Source organism: Piliocolobus tephrosceles, chromosome X, assembly GCF_002776525.5.
Source record: "Piliocolobus tephrosceles isolate RC106 chromosome X, ASM277652v3, whole genome shotgun sequence".
Taxonomy (NCBI): domain Eukaryota; kingdom Metazoa; phylum Chordata; class Mammalia; order Primates; family Cercopithecidae; genus Piliocolobus; species Piliocolobus tephrosceles.
The window spans coordinates 13,229,446-13,250,767 of NC_045455.1; the positions used below are offsets into that span (position 1 = coordinate 13,229,446).

Sequence of the window (21,322 nt, forward strand, 5' to 3'; positions counted from 1 at the left end):
TCAGAGTAAGCTATGGGTGGGTCCAACAACTTGAGTTTCCACAAGGCTTCTAGTTGATTCTAAAGCACATTAAAGTTTAAGCATCTCTGGTTTAAAGCATGACAGGTAATTATAATTTGAAGAACAATTTGATAGGAAAAATCGCAAAGTACTATAGCATAGTGGGGGGAAGCACACATGACTGCCACGGATAAAGTTTCTGCTCTGCTTCTTCCTAGCTTTGTGATGCCCAGGAATTTACACAGCTGGCCTCAGCATCTTGCAATGCTTCATAGCAAGGATCTGACCTACAGCAAGACTGCTCAGATTTAAATCATGGCTCTAGGCCGAGGTGGGGGTTGGGGGTACGTCGCCTGGGAGGTCAAAGCTGCGGTGAGCCCAGATTGTGCCACTGAACTCCAGCCTGGGTGACAGAGCGAGATCCTGTCTCATTAAAAAAATAATAATAATAATGGCTTTACCTCTTATTAGCTGGTGACCTTGAGTAAGTCACTTACTTTCTCTGAGCCTCAACTGTCTCATTTAGAAAATTATAAATAGCACCTACTTCATACAATTGTGAGGATCACAGAAGTTCATATCTGTACTCTGCTTAAAACTACACCTGATAGTAAGCACTGTGTGTTATTTATTATTACTATAATTGTTGTTATTTTCACAGGGGCCACATTATATTTTTGGAAAGAGTCAACACAATGCTAATGCCTACAGAAAGTAAATAAAATCTACCCCCTTTCATAAGGAAAAACTCTCCTTACCTTTTTTTTTTTTTTAGGTGAATGACTTTTTTTCCTAGTACACCATTTACCTCTCTGAGTTTATTTCCTTCCAATTAGAGAGTACTTAACTTGATGCAATGACCTCTTCCTAAGAGTCAAGGGATCTGCCTTTAAGGGGTCACTTATTTCAGACACATTAATTCTTTTTGTAGCAAAGTCCGTACAGGATTTAAAAGGGATTTACCGAACATGATCCCTACACTAGGGAAAACATTTTTGATTATTCTACATATATATCCATATTAATCTAGCTATAAATTCTACATGTAAAAGTGCCACCAAGGCAACTATCTGCACAGTCACTGAAAAGGATGATGAAAGTATCACAATAGAAAAAATCTGCATAACAGGAGTTTGTACCTCTTTCTTCTGACTACTGAGAGTTAACACTATGTCTCTCTGACAAATACCTGAGCCGTAACACATTCAATGCACTACAGAGTCTATCGAACATAAACCAGTATAACAAAACCAGTTTTTTTTGTTGTTTGTTTGTTTTTGTTTTGTTTGTTTTTAAGACAGAGTCTTGTTCTGTTGCCCAGGCTGCAGTGCAATGGCGTGATCCTGGCTCATCGCAACCTCCACCTCCCAGGTTCAAGCAATTCTCCTGCCCTAGCCTCCCAAGGAGCTGGGAATACAGATGCCTGCCACCACATCTGGCTAATTTTTATATTTTTAGTGGAGACGGGGTTTCACCATGTTGGCCAGGCTACTTTGGAACTCTTGACCTCAGGTGATCCGCCTGCCTTGGCCTCCCAAAGTGCTGGGATTACAGGCGTGAGCCAACGCACCCAGGCACCACAGTTTTTAAAGACACAATAATACATGGATCTCAGTAATGTGAAATTATCTAGTGACATTTTTTCAAGGGTCTTAAAATATTTCACCTCATAATTTATACTGATACAATATTATATAAAGTTATATAATATGTTATAAAATATGAGAAAAGACAGGAGTTAGAAAATTTTAAAAAATGAGAAAAAATATACGGGGACAAGTCACAAAACCAAAGTTAAAATATAGGGCTTATTACCAAGAGTTCAAGGTTACTTGGAACCACAGAGCTAATATACATCAATTGAAACTGAGTTAGAAATCAGTTGAGTCATCAAATATTTTCTGTGGATTCTGAAATCCTCTGCCCCAGTCTCTCATAGAGGTAGATAAGAATCAGGTATGGAGTAAGTAGTCTTATCTGTGATTATCCTGATTTCTCAAGGTTTTTAAAACCAGTTTCCTGTATAAAATCAAGTTAAGATCATTTTCATAAAAAAGAACAAAGAATGAGCATTTAATGCTATGGGTGGGACTAGATTTTTATTAGCCTGTGATAGCCACATGTTCCATGATTTTTTGTTTTTCTAAAACACTAAACCTCAAATATGAGGCAAGGTGAAGGATTTTGGCAGAATCTCTTTTCATAACTTTTCTACTTTAAAATGGAAGTCACAGGTTACAAAAAACATTCTATCGACTCTGGGTTCCAAGGCATCTCCTCAAGGCAGGACATTTTATATTGAGGTGAAAAGAAAGATTAATAAGTTAAGATTACTAAATTTTTAAAGGACATCAGTGAGCCGTGGAAAGTCAACCTGAATAACACGTGTTTTACTAGCCTAACACTACGTAATTTCAACTGCACAGGAAAGAAAGGTAACAAAGTAAGTTGTATTTTACAACTAAAAACCCACAGAGGGGGGGAAAAAAAAACCCCAGCTAATTGAGTATTTTTAGAAAAGCATGCAGAATTCCTTGTTTACAACAAAGTACAATACATGAACCTTTTTGGATTGTCTGAAAAAAGAAAACATTAATTGCTCAGGTTAACACTTAAGATCCTCTAAAATAAGAAAAGAAAAAGTTTTCGCCTATAAAAAGTATAAGGTGAATAAAATACAGCTTTTCCCTCCTATAGCTATAAGTACTAGCTACACAGGTGCTGACAAGGATTCTGCACTGGAGGAGGCCTTCTAAGGAAATCCTTACAACACTCACCTGGACAGTCCTCTGAGTGCCATCAACGCTGACAGACAATAAGGGCAAAGCCAGGTTCCACGTGCTGGTCACATTTAGTTTCGACCCATCAACTTCCACCTGTTGTGACACCAAATAAGACCATTACCATGAAGAAAGACAGAAAACTGATCTCAAGTTCATTGCTGCATACAAAGCAGCAACCATTTTAAACAGATGGCTCCCAAACAACCTGTCATGTTTACTGCTCCAGCTATGAAAGACAGGGTCCAACAACAGCGTCTTCCCAGTCATCTCTGGGGAGAGGTGAAGGACCTGTGAACAGCTGCCTCTGGGTCCTGAGGCTTCAAGTGAGTTCCGTAAGTAACAAACAGCCTTCTAACTCGAAACCTATCTGGACATGCTACATTTACTGCAATTAGACAAGTAATGCATATAAATTCCAGTGACATCTTGCAACCCACACAACAGGGCTTGCATATAATATCCTCTCCAAGGACCAAGGAAGAACTTTTTCTCTGTTAATTTTAATGAAGGACTATGCATTGTTATCTTAATTAAACAGAAGCCTTAATTAGACAAAATTCTTTGGTGTTGAATATCAAAAGTCCACTCAAACTTTGCAAAGTTCTGTCATATTTCTGTCAATCATAAATGACTGACTTCATCATCTTTCATGAATATGCAAAAAAAGACCCATAATCTTTCAAAACAGGGATACTCGTAAAAGAAAAAAAAAAAGATTTCCAAATAAATATAAAAGTAATGGAAATTAAAACATCATAGCTAATTTAAAATGAAAGTACCATGGTTTTCTTCCTGTCACTCACTGATGCTTATTCCCTAACTCTTTAATACAAGAGGCTTACAGATGACATTATTATATGGTAGACAACCTAACAAGGGGATACTTAAGCTTGCTCAAGTTTCCAAAGAAACCTGCAGCAGAACCATGATATATGATCCCTAACAATTCCCCCACTATCACTTATTTCTCTTAAAAGATACTCATTAAAATCAGATTATCAGAGACCTCACTATTTCCTCTTCTGCTGGACCCTCGGGGACAGGTTGGGGTGGCAGTGGACAAAGATGGCTGAAAACATTCTGACATGTATCAGGTGCCCTAAAAATGTCCAGGTGAGAGGTCTGCTTCTGGGACACAGTGTAAGGGAGGCTGCAGGCTTGCAGTGAAGCCCAGGGCTCAGTTTTGTGGCATTCTGAATATGGCGTGGCAGCAACAGCACAGCATGGCTGGAGGGAGGGGCTGGGCAAATAACCCAAGTACATGATGATAGGAATCCAGAAGCTCCGACCAGTGAAGGTCTGGGTCAGGCTGAAGACCCCACAGTATGGAGAACACCATGATTGCAGGCAAATACAGTTGATCCTTGGAATCCACGGGAGACGGGTTCCAGGAGCACCACTCCCGCCCCGCCCTGCAGATACCAAAATCTGGGGACGTTCAAGTCCCTCATAGAAAATGGGGTAGTATTTGCATCTAACCCATGCACATTCTTCCATATACTTTGAATCATCTCTAGATTACCTGTAATATCTTTGAATTATAATACCTAATACAATGTAAATGCTATCTAAATCGTTGTTATACTCTATTGTTTAGGGAATAAAGGCGGGGGAAAAAAAGGCTGTACTATTCAGTACAGATCCAAACCTTTCCCTCCCCGCTCCCCCACCCCAAATATCTGCAGTTGGTTGAAGCCACAGATGCGGAGCCCATTGATACAGAGGGCTGACCTAGTAGATCTAAGGACAGTAGAAGCCTCCTCACGGCTTTCCAAGCCTAAACAGAGAGAGTCATCACTCAGTGATCACCAACCCAGGCCCTTGTAGCAAAGCCTTAGGGGGACTGCGTGTGAGTCTACGTTCTCCCCACACCAGCACCGCAAGGCAGATCTGACCATCATTCCCAAAGGCCCCCCTCACTGCTCCCAGACCTCACCTCAGTGGAAGCTAGGGATAGAAGAAAACTGAAACATATTACCCCAAAGAGACTGTTTAAACCAACAGAGGCCAGGATCCTGTTTCCTCACATTTTTCTTCCCACCATCCACTACTAAAGGTAGAGGGCCTCTGACGAAGACGATAGGTGATAGAAAATACAGTACATTTTGTCATCTACATAATGAGTCATGAGTAGAAATGTGTAACTTCACTACATAACTGAAACAAGGAAGCCATCATGACTCTAAATCATAAGCTGAAACCTGTCTGCCAGTACTAAGTGGTGACAGGGAATGTGCGGAAAGCCATCACAGGCCTTCTCAGGCTTCCAGCGATACACAGATACATAATTCTGAATAAGAGATACAGTGATTCTACTGATGCTTGCATCCAAGCGGGGAATCCAGATGGAAGTATAGGCCATAGGAGAAGTAGAGAACGTCTCTTTGAACCATGGGTTGATACCAGAGGAAGGTGGACTGGCTGAACCAAAGAATCTTTGTTACTATGCCAGATCCACTGTGCACACGCAACTCTTCAGTCAAGGGTGATTGAAGGGGCAGATGTAGAGTGGAGGTAGCATTTCGTGATAGACTCTGACATGAAGAACCAGCCTACCCTTTCAAACGAAATAACAGATTTGGTGAGAAATGACTAAGTAATAAGTCAAAAAAAAAAAAAAAAATAGGCTATAGCCTGCTTCACCCATCCTCCCGCCCTATTTCAACATAAACAACACTCAGAAAACAACCAACACTGGATGTCTGCATACAATTTGGGAAAAAAAAAAACCAAAAAACTCAGAAAGAGGTAAATTAGCAGCATATAACACAAGAACTACTCAAAGAAACACAGGAAGAGTTCAGATAAATAGTTCTCCAAAGTCTCAAAGGCAACCATAGGAAATGTGACCCCTCTTAAAAAAAAAAAGAGCTCAAAGAAGAAAAACAAAGGTTCAAAGACGAGATTATACAACAACAGAAGGAAATGAAAGTCAAGCTGATAGAACTCAGAAAAAAATGGAGAGAAAAATAACATTACTGAGATAAAAGCCACATTAAGAAGCAACCAAAAATAGAATAAACGTGACTAAAAAGAAAGATAAGGACCAGAGAAATCATATAAAATGAAACAGATAAGACTAACAATATAAAACCAATTTACTGAAAAGACAACAGATACAGAGGAGGAAGCGGGGTAGAAAGAATATGTAACTCTCCAAAGAGGCTCACAAAGCAAAAAGAACAAATGTACATTCAAAGATATATAATAGGATAAAACCTGTCAAAATAAATAAAACCTGGAATTTGTGGATTGATTATGTTTATAGAACTTTAAGGCTAAAGAAAGAATTATGGCCAGGCATGGTGGCTCACGCTTGTAAGCCCAGCACTTTGGAAGGCCCAGGCAGGAGCACTGCTTGAAGCCCAGAGTTTGAAACCAGCCTGGGTAACAGTGTGAGACCCAGTCTACAAAAAAAAATGTTTTTAATTAGCCAGGCATGATGGCCAGCGCCTGTAGTCCCAGCTACTCAGGAGTCTGAGGCAGGGGGAGATTGCTTGAGCCCAAGCCTTCCAAGCTACACTGAACCATGATTTTGCCACTGCACTCGAGGCTGGATGACAGAGCAAAATGCTGTTAAAAAAAAAAAAAAAAAAAGGAAGAGAAGAAAAAAGAAAAGGAAAAGGAAAAAAAAAAGACCGAAAAGAAAGTGTGGAGGTATTAAGTTAGAAATAAAAAAATCATGGGCCATGCGCAGTGGCTCATGCCTGTAATCCCAGCACTTTGGGAGGCCGAGGGGGGCGGATCATGAGGTCAGGAGTTTGAGACCAGTCTGACCAACATGGTGAAACCCCATCTCAACTAAAAATACAAAAATTAGCCGGGTGTGGTGGTACACGCCTGTAGTCCCAGCAACTCGGGAGGCTGAGGCAGAAGAATTGCTTGAACCTGGGAGGCAGAGGTTGCAGTGAGCTGAGATCACTCCACTGCACTTCAGCCTGCACAATAGAGCGAGACTCCATCTCAAAAAAAAAAAAAAAGAAAGAAATAAGAAATCATGTATAAGAAAGGAAAAAAACTCAGGTCAGCCTAATTTCTCAAAAGCAACACAGATACAGAAGACTGCACAGCAGTGTGGTCCAAGTACTAAAAAAAGGAAATGTCCCCCAATTTTACACCCAGCAAAGGTATCCTTAAAGTATAACAAATAAATATATATTCTGTAGAATGTAAAAATGTAGGCCAGGCGCGGTGGCTCAAGCCTGTAATCCCAGCACTTTGGGAGGCCGAGACGGGCGGATCACGAGGTCAGGAGATCGAGACCATTCTGGCTAACATGGTGAAACCCCATCTCTACTAAAAACTACAAAAAACTAGCCGGGCGACGTGGCGGTGCCTGTAGTCCCAGCTACTCGGGAGGCTGAGGCAGGAGAATGGCGTGAACCCGGGAGGCGGAGCTTGCAGTGAGCTGAGATCCGGCCACTGCACTCCAGCCTGGGCGACAGAGCGAGACTCTGTCTCAAAAAAAAAAAAAAAAAAAAAAAAATGTAGTGCCCCTTCTTTAAAAAAAGTCATCTCTATACATGATTTGAAACCATCTTCAAGAAAACATAGAATAGTGTATACAGTGTGCTATCTTTTTTTAAGAAAAAAATTACTATACATGTATGTTTTTAAATACATGCAAAGAGTATCTCTGGACAAATGCTTAAGAGGAACAGAGTAGCTAAGGAACAGGGATGAAAGGGAGGCTTGTTTTTCACCACAAATCCATTTGGACTTTTTACCGTACATACATACGGTACTTTAATTTTTTTTTTTTTTTCTTTTTTTTTTGAGACAGCGTCTCACTCTGTGGACCAGGCTGGAGTGCAGTGGTGCGATGTTAGCTCATTGCAACCTCCGTCCACCTCCTGGGTTCAAGTGATTCTCATGTCTCAGCCTCCTGAGTAGCGGGAATTACAGGCGCCTGCCACCAGGCCCAGCTAATTTTTGCATTTTTAGTAGAGATGGTGTTTCACTATGTTGGCCAGGCTGGTTGCAAACTCCTGACCTCAGATGATTGGCCCGCCACGGCCTTCCAAAATACTGGGATTCCAGGCACGAGTCACTACGTCCGCTCTGAAATTTTTTTTCAAGTGAAATGTGCTCATTTTCTGTCATTATAATATGCAATCAACAGCCACTTCAGACCTCTCACTGGTAGGCACACAATAAATAGTAGCTGTTTTTTCAAAACTGCATTTTAGTTAACAGGTGGATACTAATTTCTATTTCTCTGGTTGTAGATTCACAGACTTCAACTACAACACCAAATTTTACAATGTGTTTCAGATAATCTCTCTTCCTCATCTGAAAAAGAGAGACCTGAACTAACAAGGTCAAATATCTCTGCTACATCTATAATTCTGTGGTTACAAAGCCCTTTTATTTCAGATGTATTTAGATGGTTAATTTCTTTGTGGTTTTTTTGTTTCTTTGAGATGGAGTTTTGCTCTTGTTGCCCAGCTGGAGTGCAAAGGCATATTCTTGGCTCACTGCAACCTCTGTCTCCCAGGTTCAAGTGATCCTCCTGCCTCAGCCTCCCGAGTGGCTGAGATTACAGGCACATGCCACCAAGACCGGGTAATTTTTGTATTTTTAGTAGAGACGGGGTTTCTCCATGTTGGCCAGGCTGGTCTTGAACTCCTGCCCTCAGGTGATCCACCTGCCTCAGCCTCCCAAAGTGCTATAATTACAGGCGTGAGCCACGGCGCCCAGCCCTTTGTTAGTTTTTTTGAGACAGGGCCTCACTCTGTCACCCAGGCTGGAGTGCAGTGGCATGATCATGGCTCACTGAGCCTTGCCCTCCCAGGCTCAAGTGATCCTCCCACCTCAGCCTCCCGTGTAGCTGGTACAAGCTACCACCTCCAGATTTATTCATTTATTTGTTTATTTTGGAGAGACAGGTTCTCACTATGTTGCCAGGGCTGGTCCGGAATTTCTGGGCTCAAGCAATCCTCCCACCTTGGCCTCCCAAAGTGCTGAGATTACAGGCATGAGTCACCACATCCGGCCACAGACATTTAATTTCTAACATGGCTATTTCTAATATTATAAAGTGAGTATTTTGCTCACATACCTCTGTTTGAGGTTAGAACTTTTTAGGATTTTTTCCTTTAAGTGACAATAAAAGCTAACAAATCAAATTAAGTGTGGGGATAAAAAGAAAAATAGACCAAAAGTGAAGGATATAAATGACATAATATCCCTAGGCACAAGTAAAATCTGCTCCTTCCAAGACAGAGACAATATTATCAAAATGTCTTAGCACTGTGAAAACACTGGAATATTTTAAATTATGCAAAAAACTCTGTATTTCATAAACTATCCAAAGACACAACGCTAGAGGTGTTTAGCAGCAACACTAACGTAAACAAAGATTTTATAATTTGCCCTTAAATTGACCAAGGACTCAAGTGCACCAAACTTACATTCATTAGAAGCCTGCCCCACACTCTCAGCAGATGACTTCTTCTCTTTACCAAAATCGAAGCCATAAGCCCAAGTCCTCTTATTTGCTTGCCTCATCAGCCATGCTCTTTCCTTTACTCTCATCTCATGCCCTCTCTGCTTCTTAGTTAATCCTTTTAAATTCCCTGTTCTCCAGCTTTCAGTCTACACTGGAGCCTCGCCTCTGCTTTCAAACACATGCAGAACTCCACAGCTCCGTGTCTCTTCTTTTCTCTGACAGATTCTAGAACAAGTTCTCTGTAGCTATTTTCTTACCGTATACCTTTCCCCATAACCTCCTATAATCTGGTTACTAAAACTGTATTGTGAAAAGTCACAAATCTTCAGCAATTTCTTTTCTTTTTTCTTTTTGAGACAAAGTCACTCTGTTGCCCAGGCTAGAGTACAGAGGTACAATCTTGGCTCACTGCAGCCTCTGCCTCCCAGGTTCACGCAATTCTCCTACCTCAGCCTCCCAAGTAGCTGGGATTACAGGCGCCCACCACTACACCTGGCTAATTTTTGTATTTGTAGTAGAGATGGGGTTTCACCATGTTGGCCAGGCTGGTCTCGAACTTCTGACCTCAAGTGATCCACCCGCCTCGGTCTCCCAAAGTGCTGGGATTATAGGCATGAGCCATCACGCCCAGCCAATTTCTACAGCCTCTTCTGAATTCTCATTATTCTTTACTTGTCAGCAGAAAGAAGGACCTCTCTGAGGAGGTGATCTTGAGCAAAGACTGGAAGGGTGAGTAGGAATTAGTTAGGCATGCTAATGATGGGTGTGTGGGAATATTCTAGAAGGAATATCATATTTAAAAAAACAAAAACAAAAAAACCCTGAGGTGAGAAAGAGCTGAGCTGGTATGAAACCAGTGTGGATGGAGCAGAGAGAAGGGGAGGCTGGTTCTTGAAGAAGAGGGACAGGAGTGGGAAACATGAATGGGTTCCACCTGCAGAGTGCCATTGTCTGCTGTCTTTTTTTTTTTTTTTTTGGTGGAGTCTCACTCTCTCACCCAGGCTGGAGTACAACAGCACAGTCTTGGCTCACTACAACCTCCACTGCCTGGATTCCAATGATTCTCTCACCTTAGCCTCCTGAGTAGCTGGGATTACAGGTGTACACCACCATGCCTGGCTAATATTTTGTATTTTTAGTAGAGACAGGGTTTCACCATGTTGGCCAGGCTGGTCTTGAACTCCTGACCTCCGCTCACCTCGGCTTCCCCAAGTGCTGGGATTACAGGCGTGAGCCACACAGTCTATTTTTGAAAGATCATTCAGGCTATAGCTTGGACAATGAATTAGAGGAAATAAAACTAAAAGTCATGGTGATCAGATCTAGAGCCCTGGTGGTGTAGAGAAGAGGGACATTCAGAAGTAGTGTCAGCTGGAGCAGGAACATGGGACATGTGAAGACAGGAAGGAGTCACTGAGGAAAAGGGAGGAGAAGAAGTTATCAGAGAAACAGCAACCCTGCTGCCCAGTGTAGGATGCTCAGCTGGTCATGGAAGAATGAAGGAGTAAGCAGTTAAGGATATTCATGAGTGAGTGACTATAATGCCAGGCCAGGGAATCCAAACTGGATAAAGGATGTAAAAACAGGAGTGGTGTCTGTGGATGGAGAGAAAATACAGGGAATAATGATTGTATGGAGACAGAGAGACAGACCAGGAACTGGCTGCTGGTCTTCACATGCAGGGAGAGGGATACAGGGAAGGGGACCTGAAGGTTGCCAAGAGGAAGATGAGGTAGTGAAGACCGATGATGTGATTTCAAAAAAGAAAGGGCTTACGAGAAAGAGTAGAACAGTGGTACTGAATGACACAAGGAGGGAAACTAATCCCACCTCCTGTCTTGGAGGTGCATGTGGTATGAGAACAAAACTACCCTAAGGTTTTAGTTAGAGTAAGTAATTACTGGAACATTCCAGAAAAGGCTGATACAAAAGGCTGTTGATCTGAAAGTGGGCAATACAGGGGCACAGTGGAAGGGACTGGGAGGCAGTGGAGAGACGACAGAGAAGGGTAGAGGACACAGAATTAGAAATAATGGAGGCTGGAGTGGCTCTCAAATACCGCGAATTCTCTCCGTCTCCACCAATAACACCTTAGCCCAAACCCCGGCCACTGCATCTCTGAGGCGGACTGCCACGATACTCTGGCCTCCCCACATACATCTTCCATATCTCCAACTGGTTCTCCCCACTCCAGCCAGAATAATCTTTGTAAAGATGAAACCAATCATTCACTAAAACCGAGATAAAGGGGAAATAAACACATGGAAGTGCCGCCTGTTTTTGAAACGTGTAAACTCCAAAAAAGACATGGAGCATGCAGTGGTTGGTATAAAAACATCATGCATCTCACCATTCCACCATCACTTAAAAGCTAAATGCTAATTTAAAGTATTGGCATTATAAATTTGAATTAACCAGGACAAGGCTTTGGTGGGTACAGTTCATGAAATTCACCTCAATGTACTCTATTTTCTGAAAACTTTCTCCAGCTTAACCAAACAGATCAGTTTGGTTGAAAATTATTTATACTAAGAATATACATGACAGGAACAGGCACGGTGGCTCACGCCTGTAATCCTAGCACTTTGGGAGGCCAAGGCGGGCAGATCACCTGAGATTGCGAGTTCGAGACCAGCCTGCCCAAAATGGAGAAACCCCGTTCTCTACTAAAAATACAAAATTAGCCGGGCGTGGTGGCTCATGCCTATAATCCCAGCTACTCGGGAGGCTGAGGCAGGAGAATTGCTTGAACCTGGGAGGCAGTGGTTGCAGTGAGCCGAGATCACACCATTGCACTCTAGTCTGGACAACAAGAGCCATCTCAAAAAAAAAGAAGAAGAAAAAAAGAATATACATAATATGGGCTGGGCGCAGTGGCATCAGCACCTGTAATCCCAGCACTTTGGAAGGCCAAGGTGGGTAAATTACAAGGCCAGGAGTTTGAGACCAGCCTGGCCAAGATGCTGAAACCCCATCTCTATAAAAATATAAAAATTAGCTGGGTGTGGTGGCAGATGTCTGTAATCCCAGCAACTCAGGAGGATGGGGTCACTGGAACCGAGGAGCTGGAGGGTGCAAAGAGCTGAGATCGTGCCATTGCACTCTAGCCTGGGAAACAGAGCAAGACACCATTAAAAAAATATATACACACACACACACAAATATTTAAAACAAGTTCAAAAACATGATTTGGCAGGGCACAGTGGTCACGCCTGTAATCCCAGCACTTTGGGAGGCTGAAGTGGGCAGAGCACTTGAGGTCAAGAGTTCAAGACTAGCCTGGCCAACATGGTGAAACTTTGTCTCTACTAAAAATACAAAAATTAGCTGGGCATGGTGGTGGGCACCTGTAATCCCCGCTACTCAAGAGGCTGAGACAGGAGAACTGCTTGAACCCAGGAGGTGGAGGTTGTAGTGAGCCAAGACCATGCCACTGCACTCCAGCCTGCGCAACAGAGCAAGACTCTTGTCTCAGGAAAAAAAAAAAAAAATCCATGATTTATGTCCTATTTCAAGAAGGCATCTCCCCACATGTCACAACGCACCTATCACTCTGGATTCCATTAAAAGCATTTCACTGCATTTGTGGTACAAATAACGCTGGAGCAGAAGATTTTCCATGAGTTGTTTGGAACATTCAATTTTCCTATCTACGTCATCATAGGGAAAAAGAAAGTACACACCCTAGGTTAATTTGACATTTGAGAGAGATTACTGACATCCTTTACCATTAAAAAACAAAAAAGAAACACTTCCTCAGAGATACCTCATGACATAGTTAAAATATCATAGCTTCTATTACAACAAGCACCTGCTAAACATTTAATTTTATTCAACTTTAGAAATGTAAAATTTACAAAACAAACTATTTGCCAAAAAACCATTTCCAAAAATAATAAACTTTAGGAAGACAGAGGCTGTAAAAAGTGTTTTTGATTCACCTCATAAGTCATCCCTTTTGTCATACACAAATTCTAAGTTCTTTCTTTGTCATCAAATGTTAAGGAGATTAGCACCGTGCAGAGTGAAAATATAAAACAAAAACCCAGGTATTCCACTATTTTTAAAAAGACTTTGATCATATGTCTTGCTTCTACTTCTGAAGATGATACGAAGGATAAAAAACCGATTTGTTGGTCAAGTTATAACTAATTCTCAGAAAGGAATAACTAGTTCCTGCTTCTTTAATAGGCTTTCATGGTGTATCTTAAAAGTAACTGTTCTGCACAAAATGTGGAAAAAGATCTGTATGTTTCTGATTGCTTTGTTTTGTTTTGGAGACAGAGTCTCACTCTGTCACCAGGCTAGAAAGCAGTGGTGGGATCCAGCTCACTACAGCCTCAACCCCCTGGACTCAAGCAATTTGCCCACGTCAGCTGGTTGAGTGGCTGGGATTACAGACATTTGCCACCATGCCTGGCTAATTGTTTTGTTGTTGTAGAGGTGTGGTCTCACTATGTGACCAGGCTGGTCTCGATCTCACGGCCTCAAGCAATTCTCCCACCTGACCCTTCCAAAGTGCTGAGATTACAGGCATCAGCCACAGTTTTCTGATTCAACTTGTGGTCTAGAAAGAATCCTAGAAATAATACACTCCAATTCAATGCTCTCCTCCTCCCATTTTACATCTAAAAAAATTAAAGAGCCATATAAATTATGTAATTTATAGGGGCAATTACCTTGCAATACTCCTTAGAGTGTTTCACTTAAGTTCGCATGTTAAAAGTAAAATAGCAAGTGTAATCTAAATATGAAGACATAGTGCTTGTATACAGTAGATGCTCACTGCATACTTGTAAGACTGTTTTAGAGATGCAGATGTTTATTGGTTCTTTTTAGTTCTTATCACTTAACTACTGCTAACAAAAAGTATGATTATTAAATTATATATCAAATAGATGAGGTATATCCCATTTCCCATTAACAAAGAACTTTGTATTCTATGCAGTTAATTAAATTGTGATATTACCACCATTCAACATTATTATAGTTCACTAAATTCTACATAAACTGCAACTAGAGATGTGAAGCACAAACATACTTTAAACTTCTAAAAAGCCAGGATGCTGACAATAAGCACATAAATTTCCAATTATTTAATAGATCTAATAATGCTAAGTCACTTGCTTCAACACTTATTTCTAGGCAAAGCATGACAAAACTCAAACAATTTAATGCTATTATAATAATTAATGATTCTTAATGTTTTAGTATAAACTATAACACAGTTTTAAGCCTTAAGATAACACAAAAAGGGGAGGCTTTCTTTACCCTGCTCTCCTATTTACTAAGATACTATTTCAAAATAGAGCTATCATACCTCTAGTGACCTTCCAGAGGGAAATGAGACGGTTGTTAATACAAACAAAAGGAGGCAACCATTTTTTGTAAGTTTGCTCTTTATCCCCATCACCTTGGAAACAGCCCTTATCTCCCAAATATATATGTAATAATGACAAAAACATCAAGAGGAATTACACACAATGATGGTGAAGACCTGTCAATCTGTCACAAAAGACTATACTAAATATTCATGTGTTATAAATGTAATTAAATATATCTCAAAGGATGTGAACTGCAAAAACAAATTTTAGGTATTGGTCTACAATCAGTCAGGTTGGCTAGTTTCTGTTTAATTATCACCTCATTAATTGATCAGTAACAACTTTAATTTCAGTTTTACGGTTTACAAAAATATCCTACATTATTTTGCCCACAGTTTAATTATAGTAGTAGTTTCTTTTGGATTGGTGTGATAAGGTCATTCTCTGCAGATCACACTGTAAATTATATCAGCTTAGTGAATAACTCCAGGTAGATGAGTTCCTTACATAAAGAACAATTGAAACTGCCTTTCCCTCCCCTACCTGATCATGGTGGAATCCTGCATTTCTATGCAGTGTTGTTGTCAATGGTCACAATGCTTGTGTTTGAACCTCGGTTTCACAAGTTACCTAAGTGTTCATGTCTCCATTTTCTCATATGTAAAATGCATATTCATGGATGGCGTGGTTGTGAGGAATGAAGTCAAGCCTTTAGAACAGCAGCTAGTACATAATAAGCCCTCAGTAAATGCTGGTTGTTGTTGGTAGTTCAACTTAGTGATGCTCTATACTCCTCCCACAAAAATGATTATTACAGATCTATTTTTCTCCTTTTCCAAGAATGCCTACTTCTACTGTTCTTCAATTTTTCTTGTTCTTCCATTAATATCTCTTCCATTATTTATCCTCTTAATTTCATCAGATTCCTATTAGTATTTCTTTGCTTTTCATATGTATTTTGCTACCACTGATGTCCCCCAATAAATCCCATTACCTAAGCTGGTGGTTTACCACCACAGAACACATCTATTCACTAAGTGGACTATAAGACTTCCATAAAAATGGCTACGTATTTCCTTTTCCTAATTCCCATATATTGTGACTGTGGTGTGCTGTTTCTTGTTAATCCAACCTACTTTATATTATTATCTGTGAGCTGCTTAACATTCTACTACTATACTTAAGCACTCAGAATTTCCCCTAGTACTCCATTTCTCCTGGCCAACAATAAATGCATTTGATATTCTGTTTTCTATGCTCCTATCTACCAAGGATTTTCCAGCAGGTTTGCATTCTGTTTTTTAGCCTCTGTGGCCAACAGTGACATTATTCCTAATATGTACATACTAAAATATTAATTATATTTCTACATTATAATACAAATAACATATTTAATAGTTTTATGTTTGTATCTTAAATTTATTTGCTACTACAATTTTATTCCCAAAATAATTGGTGGATTACAAATCTATTAATAGGATTCTTTTGTAAGCATGAACAATAAAACTCCTTTTTCTTTTTATTTGTTTGCTACCGTGGTTTGTCCCAACTTCTTTGATAGGTAAAGGTGAGATATAGAAACTGATGCCCCAGACCCACTCATCACACCCATCCAGGGAATAAGCTAACAATCAGCCATTTACTCTGTGCCCATTACATCTCAAGGAAGACCCTGGTTAAAAAAAAAACCAACAAAAAAACTATCCATTCGGTTAATCATAACCAAGCATGCACTTGCACTTGTAGAGAGTATATAGGGAACTTATCAGCCCTGTAAGCCACTGCCATGACCTTACTTTTAACTGTTAAGCTTACAGTTACCAGTGTCCTTTTATTGCACCTAATAAGAAATAGAAAAATGGTATAGTTACCCTCTATTGTTCTAATAAACATCCTGGGGAAGTATTTCTTTGTATCTTGTTCGTTTCTTGTAAAATAATTTCAGATATACATAAAAGTTATAGCAATAGTACATGGAGTTCCCTTATACCCTTCACCCAGATTCCCTAGCCGTTAACAGTAAAGAATACATTTTATGATGTCCTATTACCCTTTCTTTTTTTCCTGAAACAGAGTCTTGCTCTGTCACCCAGGCTAGAGTGCAGTGGTATGATCTTGGCTCACTGCACTCTGCCTCCCACGTTCAAGCAATTCTCCTGCCTCAGCTTCCCAAGTAGCTAGGATTACAGGCGCCTGCCACTGCGCCCGGCTAATTTTTGTATTTTTCAGTAGAGACAGGGTTATCCCATCTTGGCCACGCTGGTCTCAAACTCCTGACTTCATGATCCACCCACCTCGGCCTCCCAAAGTGCTGGGATTACAGGGCATGAGCCACTGTGCCTGGCCTGTCCCATTTCCCATTAATACTTCAGCATTTATTCCCAAGTACAAGGACCCTTTCCTTAGTGAATGTGAACAGAGTTTGTGAACTAGATGGTGATACTGGAGTAATAATAACTTCCTGATTTTGTTGGCCGCACTGTGCTATCAACATTGTGCTGTCATTAACATATTGTTGACAGCACAGTGCAGTCAACAAAACAGGAATTTACTATTAATCCAATATTACCATCTAATCCACAAACTCTATTCAAATTCTACTAATAGCCCCAATAATGTCCTTTATGGTATGTCTGAGAACTAATTTAGGCTCATACATTTAGTTTTCATGTCTCTTTGGTGTCTCTGTCAACCTGAATAGTTCCTTAACTTTGCTTGTCCTTCATGATTTTCCTTGTGCTATGGACTGAGTGGTTCTGTCCCCTCAAAATTCATATGATAAAAGCCTAACTCTCAATATGATAGTATGAGGAGACAGGACCTTTGGGAGGTAATGAGGTGGTGGCGGTGGAGCCCTCCTGATGGCATCAGTGCCCTTATAAGAAGAGATACAAAAGCTGCTTCCTCTCCCTCTGCTCTCAGCCATGAATGAACATAGCAAGAAAGATGGTCATCTGCAAACCAGGAAGTGGGTCCTCACCAAACACTGGATATTCCAGCACCTTGATTTTGGACTTGTCAGCCTACAGAACTGGAGGAATAAATGACTGTTGTTTAAGCCACCCATTCTATGGTATATTTATGATAGCAGTCCAAATTGACTAAGATACTTTCCAGACTAGCAGGACATAGATCAGTTAATGTGGGGAAAAGTTTCCTCTTGATTAATGCATTTTTATCAGGAATACCACAGAAGTAATATTGTGCTTTTTTCAGCATCAAATCAGGAGGCACAGCCCGGTCAACATAGCAAAATGCTGTCTCTATTAAAAATACAAAAAAATTTAGCATGGTTTGCACACCTGTAATCCCAGCTACTTGGGAGGCTGAGGCATGAGAATCCCTTGAACCTGGGAGGTGGAGGTGGCAATGAGTCAAGATCGTGTCACTGCACCCCAGCCTGGACAAGAGAGCGAGACCATGTCTCAAAAAACCAAAAAAAAAATCAGGAGGCACACCTGTCACATTACCAGTATGGCTACTTTATTACTGGTTAATATGGATTCTGCCAAGTTTGTAATATTAAGCCCTAAGCAAATACATCTAAATCTGTTTCTGTGTCTACTAATAAAAACAAACAAACAAACAAACAAACATGACTTCACATTGATACCTCTGATTCCATACATTTCAACACTGTAGGATTTATTTTAACTTTCCCCTATTCTATATCTGCAGCTCCCTTGAAAGACAGTGAGAAACTGCCTCACATTATCTGGCTAACAAGTTTGCTACTATTTTCTTTCTTAATTTGTCTGATATATACATAAATCTTCTACTTTAAATATATTTCACAGCAAGTCAAAGAGTATACATTATAGAAAAGAATATGACAGGGCTTTAACAAAAAAACAGTCAACTGATTTGACACTAATGCAAAATTTAATAAGAAACAGGTTTCTCTTGGGGAAAAAAAAGAGTGTGCTAGGTGGTCAGCGGATGTGGGTTTGGGAATCTAGGATACTGCAACTGAACAAACTTTTAAAAAAAAGTATCAATTTACAGGACTGCAATACGTGCTATAAAATATTTCAGAATAAAAACAGTGGTGTGCAAGGAGACGTTCACAAGAACAGCACACGGTGTTCACTGCACCAGTAGCTCCATTGTGTGTAGACTTTGCAATTTCCCTGGCAGGCTGGGCATGGGGGCTCATGCCTGTAATCCCAGCACTTTGGGAGGCCGAGGCAGGTGGATCACGAGGTCAAGAGATCGAGACTATCCTGGCCAACATGGTGAAACTCCGTCTCTACTAAAAATACAAAAATTAGCTGGGCACTGTGGCACATGCCTGTAGTCCCAGCTACTCAGGAGGCTAAGGCAGAAGAATCACTGGAACCCAGGAGGCGGAGGTTGCAGTGAGCCAGAATGGTGCCACTGCACTCCAGCCTGGGGACAGAGCGAGATTCCGTCTCCAGATTTAAAAAAAAAAAAAAAAAAATTCCCTGGCAAAAAGTGAAGGAAAATAGATCATTAGGTCAGGCTATTTGGACAGTCATGTTTTGTACCAAATAATTCCAGTGCATATAGTACAGTAATTAGCAAACCAATTTGGCCATAGAGAGAAATGGGTTTGTTGAGTCATATCACAAGTAGGGGTGACAGGCTGGGCATGGTGGCTCACGCCTGTAATCCCAGCACTTTGGGAGGCTGAAGTGGGTGGATCATGTGAGGTCAGGAGTTCAAGACCAGCCTGACCAACATGGTGAAACCCCGTATCTACTAAAAATACAAAAATTAGTTGGGCATGGTGCACTTGTAATCCCAAAAGCTACTCAAGAAGCTGAGGCAGGAGAATCGCTTGAACCTAGGAGGCGGAGGTTGCAGTGAGCTGAGATCATGTCACTGCACTCCACCCTGGGTGACAGAACAAGACTCCATCTCAAAAAAATAAACAAATGGGGGTGACAAAAATGGCCAACTCTAAAAGACACACTGATATAGTTTGGACAGTTGTCCCTGCTCAAATCTCATCTTGAACTGTAATCTCCAAGGCTGGGGATGGAGACCGGTGGGAGGTGTTTGGCTCATGGTGAGAGGGCCAGGCAGGAAAAGGTCCCTGGAAAAACTCCAACTGGCCTGTGCGCTGGGGTGGAGCCTTGGGAAGTCCTTGCCATTTGCACTATTTGGCCCCTCCTCTTCCTAAGTGGAACTGGGAATTCAAGCTGTGGGTGAGAAGCACCCTAGCAGGAACCCTGGCCTTGCAAAGTCCCTGTTCCCCCTTTTTATTCCATCTCACCCAATAAAACCCTGTCTTACTCACCATTCAAACTGACTGCAAGCCTGAATTGTTGTGGCCATGGGACAAAGAACTCCTTCTTTAGCTGAACTAAGGAAAAGTCCAGCAACCATTTGTGGCACCCAATGTGGGGCTCAAGAAGCAGTGAGTGAAATGGGGACTCAAAACCTCTCACTGTGGCTCCTAAGCCTTTTCATCCTGAGATTTCTGAGGGTGGAGGAAACTGTGCCTCCACTGCCTGCTGCTCTCAGGGGTCGAGAACCAACCCGACCTTTCCATGGCCCTTTTCTTCCTTTTTCGGGAGGGATCAGTGGGCAGCAGCTCCCTGTCCCCCTCCCCCACTGCTGAGGCTTGGATACAAGGTCCAAGGCACCTGAGGTGGCTGACTCTGGCATTTTCTGCCACGAGCCACTGGAGCCTTCCCCTTCCCCTGCCAAGGGTTTCAACTCCATTGGACAGTAACTAAGCTTAAGCTTCTCTCCTCAATAGAGGAACCACTTGCATGAGAGTAAGAGGTTCTTTCCTAGGCATTTTTAAACTGTTTTTTTTTTCTTTCCCTTCTCTACCCTGTCAGCAGTTAACTTTTAAGTTTTTCTCTTTTAGAAGACACTTTACTAGGCCAGATCCCCACTCCTGTAACTATCACTGTTTGCATGGTCCGCAAGGTGTTGGTTGTGAAATCAGGCCTCCGTCCTGTTTTACATCCTGAGGGCATGGCTTCTAACTCCAGTGGCAAGGCTTTGTTTAGCAATCCTGCCTTCGGGGATAAGCCTTCTCTGGTTCCATATGTGCATGTTTTCCTAGCCCTGTCTCTTAAAGGGCCCCACCCAGCAACTGGGTTTTCTTTTGCCTGTCTGTGTGTATACTGTGTGCGTTATCTATAAAAACGACTCTAATTAATTTGGCCTAAAGAAAGACAAGCACTTGGGTCTAATATTTTTTAAAGGGAAGATAAAAACTGTGGTACCTTTCAGTTCACGTGACTTTAATCACTGAAAAATAAAAACAGCCTTAAGGATTATTGGTAAAAAGCAGATGTTGTCAAAATGTAAACAGGTGGACTAAATAATGCGGGTTAGATACAAAGTTTGCTAAGTGTTTTGAGGTTACAAACTACTTTTGGAGTTTTGAGAACTATTTGACTTACCAGCTTCACAACTGGTAAGGCCTGGGGACATATGGAATGAACCATGACCTTAATTAAGACGGCAAACCTTGGCTGGGCGCGGTGGCTCAAGCCTGTAATCCCAGCACTTTGGGAGGCCGAGACGGGCGGATCACCAGGTCAGGAGATCGAGACCATCCTGGCTAACACGGTGAAACCCCGTCTCTACTAAAAAAAATACAAAAAATTAGCCGGGCGAGGTGGCGGCGCCTGTAGTCCCAGCTACTCGGGAGGCTGAGGCAGGAGAATGGCGTGAACCCGGGAGGCGGAGCTTGCAGTGAGCTGAGATCCGGCCACAGTACTCCTGCCCGGGCGACAGAGCGAGACTCCACCTCAACAAAAAAAAAAAAAAAAAAAAAA

General features: G+C 41.4%; 1 protein-coding gene across 2 annotated transcripts in view; it reads right to left on the minus strand.

The window, feature by feature from the left end:
- Positions 1-21,322, minus strand: part of PCCA (propionyl-CoA carboxylase subunit alpha) — a 456,600-nt gene that overhangs the window by 106,933 nt on the left and 328,345 nt on the right. For both annotated transcript variants that reach the window (XM_023218016.2, XM_023218015.2), the window contains exon 20: positions 2,778-2,876. In XM_023218016.2, coding sequence (XP_023073784.1) covers positions 2,778-2,876 — 99 coding nt within the window. The remainder of the gene's footprint in view (positions 1-2,777; positions 2,877-21,322) is intronic.